The 26,016-nt window shown below is 43.6% G+C and overlaps 1 protein-coding gene across 1 annotated transcript in view; it reads right to left on the reverse strand.

Annotated features, from left to right (window-relative positions):
• LOC138548050 (cytochrome P450 4B1-like) overlaps nucleotides 1–26,016 on the reverse strand; it is a 384,495-nt gene that overhangs the window by 116,981 nt on the left and 241,498 nt on the right. The window contains exons 7-8 of the mRNA XM_069642252.1: nucleotides 22,374–22,480; nucleotides 21,058–21,248 (exon numbers count right to left, since the gene is read on the reverse strand). Coding sequence (XP_069498353.1) covers nucleotides 21,058–21,248; nucleotides 22,374–22,480 — 298 coding nt within the window. The remainder of the gene's footprint in view (nucleotides 1–21,057; nucleotides 21,249–22,373; nucleotides 22,481–26,016) is intronic.

A 26,016-nucleotide genomic window follows, 5' to 3' on the forward strand; every position in this document is an offset into this window, starting at 1 on the left:
AACAAAATCCATAATTTCTTTGCTTTTAAACTTTACCCCACTGTCACTTACTTTGGACTTGGGAAAACCTTCCCTTCTGAAAATATGTAAAAGGAATTTAATTATTTCAGCAGAATCAATTTTATTCACTGGTTTTACCTACATCCACTTGGAAAAGTAATCCACTAATACTATCACACATTTCTTCCCTTGCATGCAATCTCCGTACGGTCCTACTATATCAATTCCCAACTTTTCCCACAGACACTCCACATTAGGTATTTTGATGAGCATATTTTTAAAACTCTTGTAACTTTTATCACTGTTCTGGCACGGCCAACAATCTCTCACAAATCTCTCAACTGCTAAATCTACTCCTAGCCACCAGTATATAGTTGTAACATTTATTTTGGTTCCCGAAAGCCGGGATGCCCCTGATGTGCCTTTCCAAGTAATTCCAACTGTAGTGCTAAAGGAGGACTCAATCTGTCTCCCCTTAGCAACAAATCTTCATCTATAGAATACTCGTCTCTCATTTCCCAATACTTTGAACACTCTTCATCTAACTTCCTTTTTTCAGGCCATCCAGACCTGGTGTAGTCAATGACTTTAGATAGAACCTGATCTTTCCTCAGTTCCTCCATCCATTCTTCTCCAGATGTCACTTCAAATACAGTTAATATGCAAAAGTAGAGTGTGACACATCCTTCTAAGCGGTCGCTCTCATGCTCATGCCTCAACTCTCATGCTGGACTTCCTTTGAATCTTGTACTCATGGTGGCCCTGAATCATGCTGTTCCCATCTTCATCTTGTATCCTGGCTTGCAACATTATGTGTTACTACTGACTTCTACAATTGTATTCGCTCTCCACTCTTGCTTCTCCACTCTTTTTGACTGCTTACTCTCTTTTCTCTCCTCCTTTCCCTTCTCCCTTTTCCTATCTCCCCCCTTACTTTCTTCTATGCACTTACTCTATCAGAATTGTCCCTGGACCTAATATGATAGCAACTTCGCCTGTTTCCTCCATCCTCCCATTACTGTTTTTTTTCTCCCCAGCATCCCTCCAGCACTATCTGAAATGTCGTCAGGCCTAGTATGATAGTTGCTTGTTTTGTTCCTCCCCTTCCTTTATGCACCCCTCTCCCTCACCTTTTGTTTTTCTCCGGCTCTACCAGAAATGTCGTCAGGCCTAGTACGGTAGTCGCCTGTCTGTTTCCATTTCCTTCCCACACTCCCCCTCCCTTCCTTATCTATGTCTTAGCTCTTGCACTATCTGAAATGTCGTCAGGCCGAGTACGATAGTTAATTTCACATCCTTACTGTTCATGGCCTGTAAGAATGTGGTTGTATTTTCCCTTGTTCCCTCCCTTGCCTTGAGGCGCTTTGAAACACATTGTGTATAGGCGCTATATAAATAAACTATCATATCATAATCAATAGGATAAATAATATAGATAGGATCCAATCCAAGTACTGTATCTTTTTTGGATGTACTTAAAAGTATTTGTATCTTGAATTTCAAGTTACTACATAATTCCTTTGGTTATTGCCTGAAATATGGCAAACAGATAGCTAGGTCTATATGAGGCATGAGCATGAGAGCGACCGGTTAGCAGGATGTGTCACACTCTACTTTTTGCATATTGGGTTATTATCAACCGAGGTGTCTCTGGGCGTTTTTCAGGGTCTGCTCCTGAGAAAGTTCAAGGATTTATTTTATGAAGATAAAGAAATTTAGCAAATGAACTTTTGAAATACAGGTAGTGCCCACCTTTTCAGCTTTTTCTACTTCAAATACAGTTGCCACTACCTCTGTTTCCTCATTTACCTCCCTACTGGAATCCATTAAGAGTAACCTTGACAAAAAATCTGCGACAACATCTTACAATGAAATTGTAATCTTGTAATTTAAGACTAGGGGCCTCATCAAGAGTTTGGCGGTAACCGTTAAATGCGGCGGTAGCGCTATTACCGCTGCTTTTAAGGATCCGCCAAATCATGGGTTTGGCAGATTTCCCCCCAGCTTTGAGGGGGAAATCCGCTGAAATTTTGCGCTATTACCCCCGGCGGGAAATCCACCGGCGGCAAGAGCGTGAAAATTACACATTGAGCCCAATGGGGAATGGGGAATTCTCAGATGGGCCCAGTGGGGAATGGGCAATACCTGTTCCGCCAAACCCGTGATCCCACGCTATTAGCGCCAGGGGGTTTGACGGTCGGGCTATTAACGCCGGCGCTAACAGCGCCGGCGTTACCACCCAACTCGTGATGAGGACCTGAGTCTGGCTAATCTTGGAGATGCCTTGCACAAACCTTTAACTGATAGAACTTCTATCAAGGGTTTATGATTGGTTTGTACCATAAACTTGCTTCCCCACAAGTATTTTCTAAAATATCCAATCACCCACACACAGGCTAGCATTTCCCATTCTATAACAGAATATCTACATTCTGTATCAGTGATCGCTCATGATGCATGACTAATGATTTTCTCTTGTCCTAATTCTGAGGTTTGTGACAGTACAGCTCCCAGCCCAGATCCACTAGCATCAACTGTAAGCTTGGTTTGCCTGACAAAGACAAAACCCCCTAATTCTGCTGTCTCACTGATACTTTTCCTGATAAAATGATGTGCATTCTTACATCGTTCATCCCACATGAACTTCACATCCTTTTTCATCAACCTTCTCAATGGTTCGGTGACACTAGCACAATTTAGCACAAATCTACTATAATATTCACATAATCCCAAGAACGATCTCACCTCATCCTTGTTAATCGAATCAGGAGACTCTCTAATCGCCTTCATTGCTTCTATCTCTTCCCATTCACCACGTGTCCCAAGTATTCCACTTCCTTAACTTTAAACTTGAACTTTTGTTTTTCAACAGTCAACCCCTTAGCACTCAACCTTTCAAGTACATCATTCAGTCTGCAATAATTTTGTTCAGCACCTCTCCCAAAAACAATAATACCATCTTAATATACTAAAGTTCCTTTCAGTCCCTTGTGTGTGCCATAGTCCTCTGAAAAACAGCTGCTGCCGACACCAAACCAAAAGGCATACGTATATAGTGATATAACCCAAAAAGGTGTGATGAATGCTGTAATGCCTCTGCAATCCTCCGTTAAAGCAATTTGATGGTAGGCATTCCACAGGTCTAATGTAGTAAATGTCCGCACCTTAAATGCAGTTTAACATTTCGAAAATTATAGGAAGTGGGTAAGTGTTCAAAATAACATTTTTATTTACATCCCCACGCATATTCTTAATTTGCTGTTTTTCTTCAAAGCTTAAACAATAGGGATAATCCATTGGGATGATTCAATTCTTTCTATGGTGTCTTCACCTTCAAGTCTTTGTAGTTCTTGTTCTACTTTATCAATTAAAGCAATAGGTATAGGCTTGGCTTTCTTGTGAGTTACTGGTATTGCGTCACTTTTCAACTTTATCCTGTGCATAACATTTTTAAGCAATCCTAATTTTGTTTGGAATACATCTCCCGGAACTTTAACTCCTTTTTTACTCTGTTCACTGTTGCTTTTAACTAGTAGTATGGGTTCTTCTTCACACGGGTCTAATCTGATCCTCAGTGCCGCCTGGTCTCTCCATCCAATTATATTCACTCCTTTCGCTGCTACATACACTTTTACTTGGGCTTGACGGTCTTTGAATTGCACAATACAGGTGAACCATCCTTTTATTTGAATCTTTGATCCAGCATAAACTCCTGGATTCTTTATGTCTGGGTTTCTGAACGCACACCTAAGGCCTTCACAAATCAACCTTTGCCAGGTTCCCTTAGTGATGATCATGTACGGTGAACAACTGTCCACAAAAACATTACTTTCCATTTGTCCTGGTGGCCGATAGAAGGTGGCCATAAGGAGGGAAGATTTAGGAGAGAGTGAGAGCCTGCAGACTAGACATTCGAAAGGGGAGTAGGCCTGAGTGGGGATGATGGACATAGGTATCCATTCTGGGAAGATCAATGCCACTCCCCCTCCTGAACCCTTGGGGCCTGGGTTCAGAGAGGATCTTGTATAATTCAGGGAGGAGTGTGTCAAAGCTTGAGACAGAGCTGTCCTTGAACCATGTCTCCATGATGGCGAGCACATCAAGATCCATGCGTTCAAGGAGGTTGCAGATGTCGGACAAGTGTTTGACAGCAGAGCGAGAGTTTAGCATGGCAATATGGAGCAGTTTTCCAACTTTGAAGGTCTTCCGCATGCAGGGGGGGGGGAGGCAGGGGAAAGTGATCTCCCCCCAATCCCCTAAGGGTAGCATGAGAGCCAGAGGAATAATAGAGGATGGCGGAGGGGCCAAGGCTGACGAGGGAGCCGGGGCCGTAAGGCAAGGCCAGGGTGCCTGTGCAGAGAGGAGGAAGGAACAGCAGACAAGGTAGCCTGTGCAGGGGAGGAAGAGGGCACAGTTGCCAAGGGAGCCTGTGCAGATGAGAAGGAAGACACAGTAGGCAAGGGAGCCTGTGCAGAGAAGGAGAGGAGGAGAAAGGCACAGTAGTCAAGGGAGCCAGTGCAGAGGAGGAAGAAGGCACCATATGCAAGGGAGCCTTTGCAAAGGAGGAAGAAGGCACAGCATGCAAGGGAGCCTGTGCAGATGATGAGTAAGGCACAGCAGGCAAGGGTGCGTGTTCAGGGGGAGAGGTAAGGTTTGTGAGGCGAGGTAGGAGCATGTCAAAGAGAAGAAGGTTGGGTTGAGGACCCTGAACCATGACGGTTCCATTCAGATAGACATTGATGATGACCCTGGAAATGGCAAAGAGGTCGAGGAGGACCTCCCTGCGGGTGCCACCATTAATGGGTGAAGAGGCGATAAGAGAAAGGTGACCATGTAGCGTGTCCACAGGTCGAGTGAGGGAATGACAGAGGATGTCTGTGAGTCTCTCTCTGGTGGAAGCCGTGACATAACTGTCTGCAATAAGGAGGCCTGGGTTGGAACCCAGTATGTCCTTCTTAAGTTTCTTCCGGCCAGATTTAGTGATAGGAGAGGGATAGGAAATAGAGAAGCAGTTGGAGAAGATAGAAGATAGTGACATAGCTAGCTACAATGGTGAGGAGGACACTTACCAGGCTGATGCATGAAACACAACAAGAGTGGGGGTGGGACAAACACAGTGGGGGAACACACAGTGTAGAGGACAGAGGGTACAACAAAAGGGGTGGGGGTTTCAGATGAGTAAGCGCATTGCTTTGAAGCAACCGCAGCTAAATACAACTTTCAAACAAACAGGCACTTTCTAAGCAGCAAGGGGGCATAGCTAAATACAAATTTCAAGCATACAGCATGATATGAAGGGCACAGTAAGGGCAGCACTGCAATCAATAGATGGTGGAGTGAGTCACAGTGTGAATGCAGAAAACAGTCACAGCAGAGCAGGGGCATTTTCAGAATTGAAGACATGGAAGGCAGAGAAGAGGTTCTTTGGGGATGAGGCAGCCCCTGGGCTCACTTGATGGCACGGGTTGGGAAGAAGCAGTCATGTAGGGCTTTGAGTGTGCATATGCATTTAAAAGCATATTCAGTGATGATGCCAGGAAGCTGGGCCCGGAGCACGGCCAGGCACTGACAGGAATGGACAGGAGCCTTAGGAGTAGGGCCTTTGGAAGGTGGCCGGCTTCACCTGCCGGCGACACTGACTGGCCCTGATATGCTGGGCTTGACCTATCACAGGCACCACGCATTTAGTTCAGCAGAAGCACTCCGGGGCTAAAATCAGGCTGCCATCTTCGAGCGGTCCCGGACAGTAAATACGAGGTGCACAGTGCCAATAGGTGGGTGCAGGCACTCGCAAAGATGTGGGCCCAAAGTGGAAGTCAGAAAATGCAGTAGAAGCTTTCATTAGAAAAGAAAGGGGGGCAAGAACTGCATGGGGACAAGCAGACAGACAGGAAGAGGACATTCTTGTAAACCAGGAATGAGATCATGCTGAGATACTTTTTCAATGTATTTAAATTATTACTTTTTTGCAACTCTCAGAAGTAGTTCCACAGCACATGAGGGTAAGGAGGATAGAGAGAGCAGGCGGGTGTGAAAACTGGCACATCGAGCTAAGGGGTGCAAGGGAATGCAGCTGGCCAATAGCTGTTGACTTTGCAGAGCCACAGCTTTGTAGTAAACAGGTCTGCAATTACATCATGTGATAAAATAAGTTGACACAGAATTGATGATGTAACTTCACAGGATCAGACAGCAAACCAAGAAATGTCAAGGCAAAGTGTTCCATTCTGTGGCAAGGGCAGGGTCATAGTGTAGGAAGCAGTGCCGCCCTTAAGTGCCAGGAGGGAACCTGGAGTACTCTGTTGGGCAGAACACTCTAGTGTTGGTCGATGTACCGATTCAGGTTTCATCAAGGTTCAAATCCATGCTCTGAGTCCCAACTAATTCCAGAAAATTCCCTGCAAAAGTTTTCAAATGCATTTTTATTTACAAAAGATGAGTGGATAAGGAGAAGGCTGAGGAGGAGGTGGCTTGGATCCAAGGCTATGAATAGGGCACCCAATTCCTGTATATCAATATTGCATATCATGATAGAAATACAAGTTCACAAAACAAGGGAGTCATAAAAGGTTTATAGCAATGAAAAGTCGATCATTGTTGAGATAACTAGGGAGATATTGTGCAATCCTTGTAAAATGCAGGTGTGGAGGTGCAGACTTAGACATCACCAAAGTCTCATTTGAGGTTTCATGTTTTTCATTTGGAGTTTCATGTGCTAATATAGGCTAATTTGGGTACAGTTTGCGAGTTGTTATTTATTTATTTATTTATATAGCGCTAAAGCCCACAGGCATCGGAGTGCATTACAAAGAGACGGGACATATAGATGCAGACTAACGGGACAGAGTCTAGATACATATAGAGGTCATTTCACGGGTGCTAAGGGTTGTCTTAATTCAAAGGTTTATTTGAATAACAGTGTTTTTAGATTCTTTCTGAATTGGGTGTAGTTGGTTTCAAGCTTCAGGGACAAAGGTAGTTCATTCCATTTTTGGATGCTTCTGGTCGGGAAAGATTTGCCAAGGCCATTTATCTTTTTTCTTGAGATGGTTTGTAGGAGGCCTTTGTTTGATGGTCTTAGGCATCTAGTTGGTACGTGCCACTTAAACAGTTTCTTAAAGGCATGGTCTAGTAAAAATTTTTATTGTCCCTACGGGTCGGCCATGTTTTTTTCAGCCTAAGTGGCTTGATTTTAGAAAACTTTCCTATGGACCTTACCCGAGTTTTCATCCATTAAACGCACGCGAAAACAAGCACCAGGGAGTCGCCATTTTCTGATAATCCTATCTTTTCCCCCATCGCCCTGGCTGACCTGCTTTTGCGGCACTAAATCAATTCCCCCGCCCCTGAGCCTGACATTATCAAAACATTCATATTCCCCGCCTCTCTCCGTGACGTTACTGTGCTGCGTAGGCAAACGCGCCCAGTCGTCTTCTGCGCGACTCCACACAGAACCCGGAAACCAACACAGATCAACTCACAACACAGCGCGCCACAGTTCGGAATATGAAACTGTACTTTAAAATGGAACAGCAACACGGTACATTTGGTAAAGTACATTTATTTGACATTCAATGTTTAGAGAATATTCAGCAATTGCCATATGAACTCAGAAAGTCATTTATTTTCTTTTATCAGTATCTGCAATAACTGTTCCGTTTCATCTGGAGTCACGCGCTGTTCCTTTATGGTACACAGGGTGTTCACTTTCGTAAAAAGAATCACTTTGGAAGCATGGTGAACCACAAGGCTGTTCCATCAACTAGGCACTAGTCCAGCCTAAAGGTTGATATGTTGCTTCTAGCCACTAGTACAGCGTAAGGGCATGTGGGCCCTTGGCGATCGTCCCATAATATGGAGATTGTGCTCCAGTTGTTGACACAAAGCTGCAGGTGTCTGCTGAAGAATCCATCCGCCGGTGTCTCAAACAGATGGCAGTGGCAGAATGGGATCAAATACCTGTTATGAAAACAAAAAAATTATAATTAGTCTCGCTAGCCGAACTTCATTAATATTACTCATTTTATTTATTACGGCCGATCAGAAACTATTTGCTTGCAAGGATAGTTCAATGGAGTATGTTCATCTCTAAAATCAATGCGAAAAGTAACGAGATAAATCGAGGCAAACACACAATGATAAACGACAGTTAGTCTACATGCGTGAGGAATGATATGATAGATGATATGGCATTTGTAACGCGCCTATACTCAAGTGTTTCTAGGCGTGACGAGGCAGGTGGGGAACAAGGGCAGACAGACAACGATCCTACTAGGCCAGGTGTCTTTCTGATCGCGCATGGGGAAGGGCTGTACATGGTTAGTTGAATAAAAAATAAAAAAATAGGGCCTGCTGGTGGGAAGTGCAAGGTAAATGCCGGGAGAAGGGGCAGAAGGATACAGAGACAGTCACGTAGTGCAGGTAGGCAGTGCAGGGAAAAGTGGCTGGGCCAAGGACCGAGATCGGTGCGACCAGTGGACCTGCATGCCCATGTGCCCACTACGAACACGTCTTACTTGCTTTTCCTAGCTCTTCATTCATTCATTTATTCATGCATCCATTCATTAAATCTTCATTCCGGTATAAAAGCGTGAAAAGATTTACTTACATTATATTTGAAATTTCCATTGTGTTTCTTCGTAATACAGTCTGTAAAATGGACCGTGCTCTTGATAACGATTTTTCGTATACTGAACTAAAATGAAACTCGGTCTAGTTTCTGAATTTTCTGCCTTATCGTCTCTTACGTTATTGCGCACTCCCTTCAAATGTAGTTCTTTCGGCATAGTCCCTGTCTCAAGGTCAAAAAACAATAGACCCTTATACTTCCAGTGCGACTTGTGGGCCTCATCTGGGCGCTGTCCTTCGCATTCTTTATTTGCAACATCACGTAGTATAGGCATCTGTGAGAACTTGGAGTTTAGAATCCGTCTATGTAGTGCGCCTCAATGTGCAAATGCGAACTGGCTTCTCTCCCAAATGCCACGGCCCGCTTGGCTGGCGCGTTCTAAGTGCCCCAATTTTGTCCCCGTTGTCTGCGAGCTTTGCAGCCCAAATTAAGACATTGAATTTTTTGCGAAAGGTCAGGGAAAGTATAAAGTACCACAGGAGTTGAGTTAAAAGTGAGATTTATTGTTTGTTTGTTTGTTTGTTTTATTATTTGCAATACGCAAGCCTCCCCTCCGTTAACAGTGCGCAGCATTTACATTTACATGAGATGAGACATGAGAAAAATATATACATACACATATGTGAGGTGAATAGAGAGAATTCAAAGATGACACCCAGCTTGTTCGCCACCCATGATGGTGAAGGTAGGGGTTAGGTTTACAGGTACACTGTACAATAACATTTATTTACAAAAATACAATTGTATTGCAATTATTTAAACCGGGATCTACTTCACAATCTGCTGTGCTTCGGGTGGGCATGGCACAGTCGCAATGTTTGGTGGCAATGGATCACTGCTCTGCACAGAAACGTCCAAAATTCCATATCTGTGCTTCTCTAACACAGCAACAATAAGGCCTTTCACAAAGTCGAACTGCATTTCATCATGGACTGGTTTGATCACCCATTGCTTACTTTGCTTTGAAAACACCTTAGTGTAGCGAGGCATCCTCACTTTACCCCTAGTCCTAGATTGTTCACGTCCGACATTGCTGTTATGGGCCAAGACCACTAGTAGAGTGCAATGTTTCATGCCCCGAAAGCTAAAATGCAAGCGCTTTGGCCTGTACTTTAGGCACATATTGTGGAACACCTCCAAATCTCCTGTGTGACAGAATTCTGTCAGTCCTCTCAAATCTCTTGATAGAGTTTCGTCGAAAACAATCTTCTCAATGGCTTTGTGTGTCAGTGAAGATGGAATCCACCACTTCTTCTTCCGTGCCTCCTCTGGGGACAAAGGGCCATGTTCACATTGGTGGAAATGTTCATTTGCTTTCCAGCGGTGAACGTTGGTACAGTGGTGCGTCAGTGACCGCCATTTTTCAAATAGTATTTCCGCTGACCCCTCACAAGTTTTTGAGCTCCACCAAAGATGGTTGGTGATAGAATGTGACCACTGCAAAATACTTTCAAAACCTTTTTTTTTTCCCTGCAGCCGAGATTTTCTTATTGATTGAGTTAGCAAGATGCCATACGTCAAATTGATGTTTAATATGTGGGAACTGCTCTCTCATTGTCTTGGCAATTGAAACGTGTCTATCCGTGGCTATGAGGTCGATGTGCATTCCCCTTGATTGTAGATATTCCACTGATTTTATAAATCCTAGTTTCTCCATGGCCACTGACGATGTACATTGTGTTACCTGCATGACCACGGAACTCACAATTTTCTTACTATCCATGTCCTGAAGGTGGTAGGTGCAGTACTTGGCAGAAAATCCAGGGCTGTCGCACTGTCCATCGCCGGCTAGCCTGAATCGTTTGCCTTCGAATGTGCTTGTTAGAGACAATTGTTCAATTTTCCAAGCATCACTAATGGCCGGGAACAGATAATCACGTTGGTAAATGTAGTACAGCGCTTTAGAAATGAAATGGAGTCCCACAAACTGAAAGAAAGCCTCTAACTTTCTAAAACTGGAGCCACTAAAAAGTGATGCAGCCGCACACAGTAGATTACCTGCTGGCAGTTTCCCCAGCATCGGTTGTGCAGACCATGAGAACCTATGATTTAATCTACAGGCGGCATTCATTTTGACGTTACTGCCTTTTATTTGACGAGTCACATTAATCAATGGCTTCCCACATACTTTCCCTCTAATGGAATGCACACATTTCAGCATACTTATAATTTCCATCGAACAACTGTCGAATTAAATGTATTTGCTCTCTTTCATTAGACTGTCACCCTGCGTCAACGTTGTTTCGGCCTGTGACGTTGTGGAGATTTCAACACATTGGAAAGTAATATCGCTGATATCAAGTTCTGATACGTCTATGGATGCTGCGGCTGGTTCATTCTCTGTCATTTCGACATCTATTACTTCAACATTGATGGGAGAACACAACAATGTCGACAGGTTTTTTGGTGGCAAATTTTTGGCGGGTGTAGATTGTGTAAATTGATCTGCAACTACTTCAGAGCTATCTTCAATACATTCAATAACATCTTCTTGTGGTGGTGCGGTCGCACTGTAGCTATGGTTCAATGCAACTTTGCTGTAGTCTCCAAACAGTTAATTCATGTTCTGGCCATTGGACATGAGCATCTCGAGCCTGAACACGCCTCGCCTCAATTAATAGTTCTTCCATAGTGTACACGGTCTGGCAAGCCACATCTCTCATTCGCTTCACTGTCTGTGTGTGTATAGTTCTGACACCCACGGGTAACTGGAGGAGAGATTGGAAAAGGGATGTTCAGTTTAAACACAAGATGGAGTGTAGTAGAATTGACTGGAAATAAACATAAAATAGTCGCCAGCACAAACATTTTTTTAAAGTTATGAACTGTTTGTAACCTTTTTTTGTTTTTTTTTTCTTTGCAACTTTTTTGACTCGACCTTCAACATCTGCACGCTGTAGCTCCGATTTGTTTCCGCATGTCCTCCCTTCCTCTTGCGCTGCAACGACTATATTTTCTGTATCCGCATAGACATCACGGAATGAGGCTCCATTGTCTCCCTGAAACATAGTACTTTCATTACTATGTATCAAAATATTGTTAGCATAAAACACACGTGAGGACGAACACACAGGTACATCTCAATAGCCAAACACGATTTAAACATTGTGTGCAACAATCAAAGGACAAGTATTCGACCAGTGATGATCTATTTCGATGGAACTGTCAGTATCCATACCTCTGGCTCGGCATGGACTGCCATGAATGGTTGTATTGGAGAGGAGGCATCCGCATCTCCCTGAAACACAGTACTTGCATTAGTATGCTTTTCAATATTGGAAACACAACACACACTTGGGGTCGACGGCACAGGTACATATAAAGAGATAACCACAAATGATGCATTGTCCAAAAGAATCAAGGAAAATCCAAATATGATCACATTTCATCGACTTATTTCAATGATTCCTTTACATCTGCATCATCTAAATTGGATGTTGTGATTGTAGTGGAAGCTTCGTCGTCTCCCTGAAACACAGCACTTGCGTTAATAGGGAAGAAAGTATAGCAAATGGAATCACGTTATATGATCACGCATGATGGAGCTATCATTATCCATACCTCGTGCTGCTGAAGAATATCTATGGATGTTGCAAATGTAGTGCGCACTTCCGAAAGCTGTTGCGCCGATTCGTATACTCATGGTCCCGCTTCCACTTCCCCTGGAATTACTTGAATGTCAGGCTCTGCATCAAGTGCAGGGGTTGACGCTCCATCAACTGCCTGAAACATAGTACTTGCATTAGTGAGGATTACAATAGTGAAAACATAACACACACCTGGGGTCGACAGCACAGGTACATATCAACGGCTAACCACGAATGAAACATTGTGTAGAACAATCAAACAACAAGAATTCCAGCTCTGATGATGACGCTCGATGGAGCTGTCAGTATCCATACCTCCTGCTGTTGAAGAACATCTAGAAATGTTGTAGATGTGGCGGACGCTTCAGCATCTCCCTGAAAGACAGTACTTGCATTAGTATGGATAACACTAATTATAACCGAAAACAAACACCAGTGGACGATAACTAAGGTGTATATCAATTGAAAAGCACTAACCAAACATTCCGTAAAATGATTACACGATAAAATAAAAATATTACTTGACATGCATAAAACAGGTCTGTAGCGGATTAGCCTAGTAAAATTACCCGATACGCGCTTGAAGTGGTTGATAACTGCGACCACGTCAAGGATGTAGAATGTTCTTGCTTCAGATTCAAGGGATAGTCAAGAAGTTGTAAAGGTAAATTAATGATTGATAATGAAATGCCAATATTAAAAATAGTCATGTAAGGCGACAGAATACTTGTAAAATGCTCAATACAGCACAGTTCCCTGTTCCCATATATACACATTGCGTTTGTGGGTTATGAAATCGAAAAAGAATATATTGGTAAATGTCATTATTCAAAAAACTATACAATCATATCAATATCAAAATTATTACAAGGGATAGAACACCTACAATATCAATTAATCCATTCGGATACCTACACACTACCGCAAGGCCTAAAGCTAAATCCGGACACTTGACTCACCGGTGGCGGAATGTGGACGAATAGAGTGGGAATAGCGTTTTCGAGCAATTTCCGTGACGTTCGCCGTTTATTCTTCTTTGTTACCCAAGATGTTGTGTACATGTCCAAGGAAAAGTGCTGGCTGCAGATGCAGTATCGATCACCCCTCTTGACCTGTAAGACTTGTTGGACTCTACTTTCCAGCTCATCCAGTGGATATCCACAATGTCTGACCCATTCTCTTATTCGATCAACAGTTTTCGGGAATACATGCTTTGTAGTGCCTTCAGATTTCGCATGGGTCTTCGAAGGGCAACCGCTAATCGAACATGCAGATATTGTTGATAAATCTGAAAAGTAAATATCGACATTATTATACAATCTTCAAGAATAAAGATTTGATACAAAAGTAAATGAATCATACAATGATCAATGCAAGGTTTGTTTTGGTCGCAGGAACTATACCAGTTCATTATGTGCGGCTTAGTATTTGCATAAGTTGCAGAAATGTATAAATGATGTGACTAAAAACTGAACATGTGACTCATCCCTTGGATGTTCTGTATTGCACGAGAGGGAAACATGCTTACATCATAGACTGGACCCCCGAAGGATGCAATTCGATGACAATTGACACAGATGAAAATAAATAGATCTATTGATAGCATAGCAATGGAACTTCAAGTCAATAGCAATGAGACCAATGAACATAGCACTATTGGGTACTCTACTCGCAAATAGAAAGAAATTTAAAAATCTGCGAAATATGACCAGGATACATGGCCTTACCTTGACCAACAAACAGTTGGATTCAGCAAGCAGAGCAGTATGTTGCGGGAGAATAGGTGGATGGCCACAGGTAGCGCACTGATGGGTATGCTCGAAGCGGTCACAGAAGTTCACGGATAGCACGGCGACGAGCAGATTAGCATAGATCTCAGTGGTTCCCAGGTAGCACGTTCAGGAGTTGACTTGCAAAGCACAAAGATGTTCTCATGAGACATATCGAGTGGTTTTTAAAGTATTAGAAACTGGGGTGTGTTTGTGAATGAATGACGTATGTATGTCGTGGTATTAGGGGGGCGGCCTGCTTGAAGGGGAGGCCTGCATGGAGACACGGGGTCTGAGGAGGCCATTTGACCGATGGCCCCTTGGCGTGGGACACCTTTTGAAGTGTACATGTAGTTTGGCACCTTGGCCTTTCGCGCCGCTGACAGAACCCCATGCCAGCGCGCATCCACCGGCGCAAACCGCCTTTGATACAGGGGGGTGGGATGAATGGCCCTGGGGCGTGCAGATAAGGCACAGGAAGACTGCTGAATGGAGACATACTTATGTGGATTGCAGGGGGCGGCCTGCTTCAAGGGAAGTCCTGGCTGGAGACACAGGGTCTGAGGAGGCCATGTGACCGATGGCTCCTTGGCGTGGGACGAGAAACTGAAGAGATATCCAGAGAGCAAAACACTATTACTTACAAAAGTATCAAATTATTTTATTTATCATGATACAAAAATTTGAACAAGTCAATTAATGGCATTCTACTTTGTAGAGCATCAATAAATCACGTAACACACCAGCATAGATGAACAAATAACTGTGACTAAAATACATCCATCTCAACAAACATTCATAGTGCAGCATCCAAACCATACATCATACATAGTGACATTCAACCAACCAACAATGGCTAAAAACATAACTAAATTAATTAACATTATTTGCCAATTGGGAGTGGGACAAACATTCATCACATCCCATTTGATTATTTTAATGTTTACAAATATATTAAACAAACAGCAATAGAATTAATTAAAAACAATCTATCACAAGGGCGGATCTGTGAGGAGAAGTGTTATGTAGATCACATCCCTAAAAGAATGAACTCAACCGATTTCGACGTAGAGTGTGTAGTAAACAACGTCTTCATCAGGAGATACAAAGCGAGAAGATGCAGAAAAAGAACATTACTACATAAATATGCGGCAGTGTCCCATCACATGAACTAAACTCAACAATAGATTGTATATAGCCACCATGTGCCACCTGTTACGAACCAATAAAACTAGACATTTGTGCTGGGGAAGTATATCTAAATAAACAACCCCAGAAGCAGGGTTTTATTTAGAAAAGCCAGAGGCGAGGCACCGACCCTGAGAGTGTAAAAAATAATTAAAATTAATAAGGTGCACCATAGGGGCCACAAAGGTCGAAATAGCCCAGGCAGGAAAACACTAGACACCCCCACATGCGGCATAAAAATATCATGGCTAAATAGATGCAATATGCTAGACTAAACAAACCTTATATAAGTAGCCATTAATATGCAAAATGCCAAAGATGGATCGTATGCTGGAATCGTATCGCCAATGGAGTTGTGACTAGTGGAAAATGAGAAGTTGATTGAAGCACACATAAGGTAAAAAAGTGACTACAACAACCAAAGGAATCAAATGCGAGCGGTCAATTGTTACCTGTAGTTAACATGACACTGCTCTCAGTAGCCCCCTTCAAAGATTATGGTACGATGGCTTTCTGGAGGGTGATGCAACGAAGCAAATCGTGTCAGCAGATGTGCGCCTAGTGTACTATCAAACAAAAAATAATATTAGCCTAAACCACATATGACAAAATCAAACTAAAGATATCCCAATAGAGTCATATACAGTTAAAAAAGTTTAAAAAGTGGCTACTAATTGAAAAATTAGCTGGCTGCTGGCAGAAGTCTGACAGACGAACTGTATACACAGGCATAAGTACGTAAATGAGAAGTGTCTATGATACTGCAGGCTAAGTAAAGCACGAATCTTCATATACAAATGCAGCCGAACTTGTATATTCATATAGACGACAAAACTTCGTCTCAGAACAAGGATTGTACAATACTAAAGCGGCAGTGTGAAGAGCAGCAGATCATGTTCGCTGCTGTGGACGTAAGTCACGTGGAAGATCACGTATCCTCAGTGGGAACGTGTTGCGTGTGCGTAACGAACCCAAAACACGCCCAATTTAAAAACTCTATACAAGAAGGAGCAGTGTGACTCATAGAGTTGACGGAACTAGAATGGAAACTATGTACACCATACAATATCTGTACAAAGAAATGACCTATCTGCTATTGAACTCCCATGTTTCCATGGAGTTCAGGCCTTTGTGGAGGGTGCCTAAATTAAAAATCCACATTTGTTCTTTGTAGGCCAATTTGTTGGCAGTATGCACATGGCCACTTGCTGTGATTTTTTCGATGCAAAACCATCTTAGTGAATCTGCATCATGCCCCATCTCGAAAAAATGGGAAACCAGGGGGGCAGTAAAACAAGGCATCCTGATCTTGGAACGATGTTCATTGATGCGCACATGTACCTCCCTGGAAGTCTTGCCTATATAGAACAGATTACATGGGCACTGAATGGCATATACAACATTCTTGCTTTTACAAGTGGTGAATGTACGCAAGTCCCATCTTCTTCCAGCATTCTCAAAGTGTGTAATTTTTTGGCAAAATCTGCAGGCCATTCAAGAGGTACAAGGGTAATGACCTACCACAGGTTGAAGGTTAACATCCCTAACCACGTTACCTTGTAATGGTAACCTGTTGGCTCTTGTGAGTTTCTGCGCCAAGCAAACCGCCTTTGATACAGGGGGGTGGGATGGATGGCCCTGGGGCGTGCAGATAAGGCACAGGAAGACTGCTGAATGGAGACACACTTATGTGGATTGCAGGGGGGCGGCCTGCCTCAGGGGAGGCCTGCCTGGAGACACGGGGTCTGAGGAGGCCATGTGACCGATGGCCCCTTGGCGTGGGACACCTTTTGAAGTGTACATGTAGTTTGGCACCTTGGCCTTTCGCGCCCCTGACAGCACCCCATGCCAGCGCTCATCCACTGGCGCGAACTGCCTTTATATCAATATATAGTATGTCGCCTTTATATCAATGATAGTATATCGTTGCTTATCAATAACAAATGCCACATACCGGAGATTCTTGTGAGCACAGACCGACACTGCAACCGGTGTATTATAGTGGTTAAGACCCTAAGGCCTGTATAATCTAATGGTAATTGTTAGTATAGATATATGTGTGACTTTTATAGAGACATAACCTACTGAAAGTCTTTGAACAAGTGTTATTTAGTGCATGCATTATCGAGAATATGTTATGTTAGCTTAGATAGATAGTGACCACCCTGCTTCACAGCGACCAGACCTTCACCCATTCTGATCACAGATGTCTGACGTCCATCCTTGAATGGAGATACCCTTGATTCATTTAAAAAATCGAAACAAACATTGTTAAAATATATGTGGTGTTTTATTTTGTATCTTATTTTCATGACACAAAAGTACAAGACTTTAAAGATTATACAGGTCAGGTTGCAGCACAGCGAGAGAAAATCCCCTGTACTTACCGCTGTCACTCGGGAACGTTTCTCTAATGGCACGAACGGCACAGGCGGGTATCACTCTTCGAACGCGGTGTCCAAGCCTCCCGTGGAGCCACCATGTAAAGGAACGATAGGCCACCAGCCTGTACCACCTGTGAAAAGGAATGAAACAAACTGTTTTTAAATGACCAAGATAAGTTTAATAAACGTTTGTTGTCAATGACAATTCTTGTAACTAATGGCATTCTGCACGGACAAATGCTATCTAGACAATGCACACTATTGAACGACTTACATGCATTACAATGATATGTAGATGTAATTTTGGATATAGTAGAAGAACATGAAATAGGAGTGGCATGACAAGCAGAGTATACTTACTCGTTACTCGGATTACGAGGACGAACAGTTGCGCGAAGTTCGTGCATAAGCACCATCATTATTCTCAACACGGCCCGTGTGAGGCAGGCTGCCCTGAAGTCTGGCAGCTTGGTGATGCATTGCGGTCGTGGCTCGCCTTCCGAAATGTAGGCCAGGCATCCCGAGTTTTCTCGGCAGCAGCAGTTCTCGTCCTCAGTTGGCACCGATTGCATGTGCACCAGGTGGAGATGCCGTCCATTCGACTAGGCCCAGGCTCTTCATCTGTTGATTCGTCCTGCCAACTGCCGTCCGAATCCCCATCGTTTTCGCGTGCTTCCCTTTCCAGTAGTTCCTCCTCGGTATACTCGGTGATGTGTGTTGTGAAACAGTCTGTTTATACTTATTGAGGAAAGAGGCGTCCTGCCATTTCCATGGCGACACGTCATTAGCTGAATCGCAGCGAATGTTGACACGAGACGTGCTTTGGCGTTGGGAAATGGGCGGTACGAGTCTGTTGGTGACATGCTCAGGGGCGGGGGAATTGATTTAGTGCCGCAAAAGCAGGTCAGCCAGGGCGATAGGATTATCAGAAAATGGCGGCTCCCTGGTGCTTGTTTTCGCGTGCGTTTAATGGATGAAAACTCAGGTAAGGTCCATAGGAAAGTTTTCTAAAATCGAGCCACTTAGGCTTAAAAAAACATGGCCGACCCGTAGGGACAATAAAAACCTTTACTAGACCATGCCTTTAAGTATGCTGGGGCTTTACCATATAGGCATCGATGGAGGATGGTGAGGGACTTAAAGGTCATTCTCTCTTCCATGGCCAGCCAGTGTAGATCTTTTCTATCGCCTGTGATGTGTTCCCTTCTTGACCTGCCTGTGATTGTCCTAATAGCGTTGTTATGAATAACCTGGCATTGCTTCCGGCATTTACTGTTTGCTACAAGGAACAGGGAGTTGCCATAATCGAGTCTTAAGAGTATTGTTGCTCTGGCTATTGTGGTGATATTCTTCTGGTCGAGCAGGGGTCTGATTTTTTTCAAGAGTTTTTGGTGGTACTGGCAGTTTCTTTTTAAAAAGCATCGCAGGACTCTCTAGGGAAGGCAAAACTAAGTGTGGGCTCAGGGAGGATATAATAATAAAAATGTAAATGTGTAGGATTCATTCATGAAAGGTCAACTTCCAGGATCAGTTTAAGGGGTTTTCTTATACACACATTTGAAGAGCTGCCACTTGAGAGCCTATCCAGACCGTTCTAGGACACAGTGGTTTCTTGTCAGTCAATTTCGGAATACAGGTGCTCCAGGCTGGTTCTCTAAGAATTATGGACAATCTACCTTAACTGGTGCACATTGTATTTTAGTCATAGATTATTTTTCTTCTGGGAGGTGTGAGGAACCTGAGGGTGTCCTCACTTCTTTTTCCCCAGGATCCTCCTCTCAGGTGGCAAGGGAAAGGCCATCACATTTGGATCTCCACCCTAGGAGTAGATTTGCGATGGAGGATCACCTGAGCGGCGGGAAGTTGTGGAGTGGGGGAGGACGTCCTTAGGTGAGACATGGTATCCCCCTCTCCTTTTCACAATGAACCTCTATCACTAAAGTCTTTGTAGGGTATTGTCAACCCTTTCCCTTTTCATCCCTCCACACTATCCCCCAGAAACACCATCTTAGTACTGGAACAAGGAAGAGACCAACTAGGAGGGCAAATCAGGCCTCATTATAAGTCTCCCAGTCTGGAAAGTAGCAACGTACCGGCATCTTTCTTGGACCAGCAGACTACAACACTGCCTGCCAGGGCCGATGCACCCGGCAGGTTTGACCTACCAGGCACATCGGCCCTGGTAGGCAGGGTTGCCCTGGAAGCACCGGCACCGCTGTCTACGATGCTCTTGCTTCCGTGCACCCATTCGGGGCCCAACAATTCAACCTGTTGCCAACCTGTGTTGGCAAGAGCCAGAGGAATACAGAAAGGTATAACAAAGTGCATGGTGGCTAAGCAAGTCACAATACACTGTCTGAAGAGTTGGAAACTGTAGAATCAACTATACATCACTGTCAGATAGAAGGAGTGGCTAATTTCCTATGAAAACAGTAAGTCTAGGTATCGGTTGAGTAACCTGTAATGGGTGGCCAGTGTGGTCGGACAACTGCCCCTGGACCGAGTGCTCTGCATGGAAGAAACCAATGAAAGTATGCATGCAGAAGCTTGTTGTTTGCAACTGCCTTATATGGACATTTGAAGTTGAGAAACAGAACTGTCTAAGTGAACTGGTACAATGCATTGATAGTAAAGGACCTGGGAAATGTCCCAAGGAACTGTGTTATTTTTCAAAGCTAAAAGAGTTGAAATCTTGGGGAAGGGAACCCCGCTATTTTGTGAACTATTTTGAACTTGGCGACGAGTAAGCTGATCCTAAGCCAAGAGCTGGAAGAAGTTCTGAACTTTCTTTTGAACACTATTCTTTTGATGCTAACATCCCTATACATTGTATACATTTAGTTGTGAGGGCAAGTATAGGTTTTGGACACAGACGGATATTTGACTTGGACTTCCTGATATTGACTATCCTTTGTTTTTTCTAAATAGGGAAATCCCACCTTAGCATAGGGCAAGTTAGGCCTTACTCCATCCTACAGTTTAAGTTAAATACAACTTTTAAAAATGAATTTGAATCGTTTGTCTGTATCTACTCTAACATGCCTTCAGATAGGGTGGATCGCCACTACTGCTGGTTTGGTTCACATATAGTAAGAATTGTAATGGGGAAAATGGGTTAATAAGATGAGATTTGCATACCGCTAGAGGACTGCGATGAGTGAAGGGGACTTGGAGTCATGCAAATGACACGCATAGTCCATTATTACCAATTTGTGTGCTTCTTCATTATTAACAGTTTAAAAAACACAACAATATATCAATATCACCTGATAATATTTTCTTGTTTATTCTGGGACTCTTCATTATTGAATCTTCATCAATGCTCAACGCCCATGTGTTTTATATAACTTATTTATTGGAAATACATGTTAATTGTTGCTAAAAAATACATAAGCGCCAACCTTGGGATGAGCATTTTACAATGGAATACAGCATATTGGCAGAGTAGTGAAGAGTTGTGAACTGAAACAAACTGAGATAAGAATGAGGATCCATCGTACCATTCAATAGTGTTCCTGTCTCCCAGAATTCCTCTGATCTCTTCTCTACACTTCTCCTGGTGTTCTGGATACTTGGCCATATTGTAAAGAATCCAAGGAATCCCAGAGCTGGTTGTATCATGGCCTTCAAACATGAACGTGTCCACCTCTGCACGCAGGTCTGTATCGGACAATCCTTCTCCATTTTCATCCTAGAGAATTGGATTAACTAGCAAAGGTAATTATCTAGGATATGCATTTATTGCAGAATACTTGAATGGAAAATACATAAATGACCGACCACATTTCAGGCTCCAGCTCACCTCATGCACCTTGCCAAGATCTCTCACTCCTCTCTAGAAAACAACATGTTGATACCTTAATGAGGCTGACAAAGTCATTTATCTTTGAGTTTTGCTACTCTTGTGATCACTTCTTCTAGCAGAGAGAACAACGCATTTCAAAAACATAACCAGTACTTTATCTGTGCCTGTCTATGTACTAACTCACTCTGACCCAGCCCTATCGGTCATCTGAAAGCCCCACCCCCAAAAGCTTGCCAAAAGCCTGTGTGCGCCCATATCCTTTGCCGGACTTGTACCTTTCCTCAATGGTGTAGACAAACACAAACTGGATATGATATTTGATCACAACATTGTCACACTACACTTCACCACACTCCACAAGTCAAAGGCCTAATGCTAATTATTCCCCTCCCTACTGGACTTCAAGAGGCACAAGCCTGATATGTGTACAACAGATCCACCATTGACCTTACAAAGGAGACGTCTTACTTCTACCGGACCTCAACAGGACTGCACCTATTATGAATGACAAAGTCATACCCCTTCATGCCTTTCAGAGAGCATTCTAACAGTGTTCTTTCTCACCTTTACCCCATAAAGTTCAGTGTGCCATTCAAACCTCAAAAACTGCAATGTGTGGGTGATTTAACATCCAAAGTTCATGCCTCTCTAGAGAAGCTACAAAGCCGGTACCATACTGACATGGATAAGGGGTACCAGATGGGACTGGTTAAGTTGGAATGTTTTTTTCAATGTTCTATTGCATCTCAGCCTGTAGTGATAACAAATTGTTAGACTAGGGTATCAACTTGTTGATTTCTGATATAGCAACACGTTTAATATTAATCTTGTCTACATGTCACACAAAATCCATAACATATATATTATGAATTGTTAATCAAAGCTGCCTGCAAACTATCTACTACAAATGTATTGACCAAAAATATAGCTGCAGTAATATAAACTGACTATTCATTAAGTTAATAAATGAAAAATTGCATGTTCATAAAAACGAACATCTCAAATACTCACTTTGGAACAAAGAAGAATATCCAGAAAATCTAAGTGCCTTTTCTCTTTAATCTTTTCCAGCTCTTTCCCATTCTTGAGTAATTCTTTCCTTTGTTTAATGACGTTATCTGCATCAGTGATTAAGAAACACCCTCAATAAATGCGATTAAAATAAAATAATCCAATTGATAACATGTTAAGGTACAGTTTTTGACATTAGTTCTTATCAATCAAGACAGTTCATAATCCATAATTCTCCAGCATTGGACCCTTCATAGATTCAGAGGCTTAAATATTACCTGTCGTGAGACTGGGAATCCTCGGTGATAACATAGTTATAAAAAATGTTTTTAATATACACACATTGCTAATAGAAGTGCATGTAAAAAGTCCATTATGGCCTATAAGCCATTCTATTGTGTAGTCCCTCCAACTCACTGGTCCTTTATGACCCCAACCAATGAGGTGGCAGGGCTTAAACTCCGCCCTAGGCAGCCATTTTCAGATTTTTCACCGCAGTCTAATTGACACAGGGAATCCTCAAGCTCTCTGAGCTTTTTCAAATTTTTTTTTCTTCAATTTTCAGTTTATATTGTAATATACTCTACGACATTCCCCTGGCTAGGGGCTATCTCCACTGGTTTTTGGGGATCCCAAAAACTTTGTTTTGACCCTGAATTTGTTGAGTGAACTTTCTCTTCAGATGGCTGACCTTCAAACTACCAAGAAGCCTTCCCTATTCAGGGATTGCACGAGGTGCAGGCGAAAGGTGGTTTACATGAAAGATCCCCATGATCACTGTATATACTGTCTTTATCCTCATGATATCGAGAAATGTCACATTTGCAAGTCTTTTTCAACTAAGACCCTACAAGACAGGCATAGAAGACTTCTACTGCATTTGGAAGCCAAGGGGCTTTCTTCTGACGAGGAATCTGCGAAGACAGCCCCTGTTCACTCCAGCAAATCCTCTGAGAATCAAACTTCTAAAAGAAGGGCTTCTTCAGTGGAAAGGGTCTCCTCTCCCACTCCAAAGAGCAAGAGGAAGCTGGAAATTATACCTTTCCTACCTCCCCTGGAGTCGTCTTCTATGGCAAAAACTACCTCCAAAAGTAAGGAGGTGTTTGCAAAAAACAGGGGAGGGGCAGTTGTCCACAGAGGCCGTCTACGAGCGGCAGTAAAGGTAGAGGCCCATCGTCCACCAAGCCGTCGACGACACCTTCATCGACGACCACCACGCGACAAACCGCATCGTCCACGACTAAGTCCTCGTCAGCGAGTTTGTCATCCACGAAGCAATCGTCGAAGAAGGAAGCTCATCATTCTCCCATGAAGCACTTGTGCACGAGACATTCGTCCACGAAGCACTCGTCAACGGATAAGTTACCGTCCACGAAATCTTCCTCCACGCACTCGTAGACGGATAAAGGCAAGCCACCATCCAAAAAATCTTCGTCCACGGACCCGCCGCCAACAAGGCCGCCATCGACGAAATCTTCGACCACGGCTCCATCGATGGCACTGCAAGCTTCTTTACAGATGGAAGAATTAGGGCCCAAAACACCCCTCGCTGACGCCGCTGTTACGCCATCCAATGAAGACAGTCTTCCTGAGTCTGTAGAAGCGCCGCCTCAGTTTTTGGACGCTCTTGAACCACAGGGAACACAATTATCTTCCTTAGGAGAAATGCCAGAGCTACCTGACGTCATCCTGCAGGAGGAGTTTTCAGACACTGAGTTTGTTGAAGAACAGCATTGTCTTACACCTAAGGAACACATCCCTCCTTGGCAACCTACTACAGAGGTGCCTGCTGATCCTTATGATCCTGTGCTCATGTTATAAATGCAAAGGATCATTGAGGAGTTTAACAGACGTCAAAATGAAAAAAGCAAGCCAGCTGTGCGAAGGGAACATAACCTCCCGCAGAGAGATTACTCATGGAATGAACAGTAATTATATGTGGACAAGGAATATTTGAGCTGTGACAGGAAACGGAGGTACACGACGAGCGTTCCATGAACTCAGACGAACGACGCGAAGCGCGAGCCTCCTGATGGGCGGGGCTAAAATAGCCAGCACATGAAAACAACTAGACACGCTAGCTAACTGACTAAGAGGCATCACCTAGCGACCATTAAAGAAACTCCAACCAACTATTAACATGGGGGAATTAGAATCAATAACCAGCTAGGGCAAATTAATTCCTTATGAACCTGTATCTCTTAGGACTAGTATGGGAAACCTAACCTGTGGTCATGACAGACGATTACATTATCGAAAAGCCCAGAAATAAAGATTCTCTGGGTGGCTCTTCACCACCGGATGATCTAGTGTCCTTTAATACCATCATCGGCAAAGCCGCAGAATTTTTTTCAGTTACAGGTCACATCGGAGGAGAAGAAGTCGGTGCTCTATGAGCACAGGGACAAACGTAGAAGAACTGTTACTACCATTCCTCTCCTCAACACCATTTGGGAGTCCGATTCCAAGATATTGGCCACACCTTTATCCACTCGGTTCTAGTTTCCAGGCCACAGAAAAAAATACAAGGTGCCGGAGTCTGCACCTCTTTGTCTACAAGGTCATACAAAACCGGACTCGGTCATCACAGTAGCAGCTAGGAAAAAGTTGACCAATCCAGCATCACCTCTATCAGCCCCACTGGACAAGGACAGTCACAAGCTAGAAGCTATGGGCAGGAAAGTGTCTGCATCAGCATCGCTTACCATCAGAGCGGGCAATGCGCTGGCCATCACGGCGAGATTCGACCGCAAGCTTTGGCTACGCATGTCCAAGCTGGCCAAACAGCTACCTGTAGAACTCCAGGTAGATTATCGCAGATGGGGAAGCAGCTTTCGGATCACATGATTGACGCTGCAGTCGATGTGGCGGAGTCAGGTTTACGGCAAATGGCCCACGGCAGGGTGCTGAGAAGACAGGCCTGGATGAAGGCTACCTATTTCAGGCCTGAGTTCCAAGCGCAGATATTGGACATGCCCTTTGATGGTCAAGAACTCTTTGGGAAAAAGATCGATGACCACCTCAAAGGAATCAAAACGGACACGGACACGGCACGTGCCATCAGCTCCTTAAAAGACAAAGACCAGGATCGCCGGTCGTTTCGTCCTTTTCGAGGTTCAGCCTCGAAATACAGAGGTTTTAACCACCCTTCCTACGGCCCGAAGTCGCAAGGTAGTTCATACCAGGACACCAAGTACCAATCATCCAACAAGTACGCCCAGAGAGGGAGGCGGGTCATACATTAGAATTTCTAAACCAGCCACCTTCCTTGCCCCTGACTCCGCGCAAGGTGCATTTGTTGAAGCAAGTCATGTCCGAAATCCAGAAACTGCTGCACAAAGCAGCATTAGAGCCAGTACCTTACTCTCTAAGGTTGAAGGGTTTCTACTCCCGTTTCTTCCTCATCAAAAAGGAAAATGGTCAATGGCGACCCATCTTGGACCAAATATATCAAGCGCATCAAATTCAAGATGATAACGTTGCAGGGAGTGCTTCCTTGGCTAAACAGGCACGATTTCTTGGCCACTCTAGACTTGGAGAACGCATACTTCCACGTACCAATCCACCCAGCACACAAAACATTCCTCCGGTTCACTGTGGGCGATCTTCATTTTCAGTTTCAAGTACTCCCGTTTAGTCGGAG

The sequence above is a fragment of the Ambystoma mexicanum genome, chromosome 1q (genome assembly GCF_040938575.1).
Source record: "Ambystoma mexicanum isolate Mex_15411 chromosome 1q, UKY_AmexF1_1, whole genome shotgun sequence".
In the NCBI taxonomy this organism is placed as follows: Eukaryota; Metazoa; Chordata; class Amphibia; order Caudata; family Ambystomatidae; genus Ambystoma; species Ambystoma mexicanum.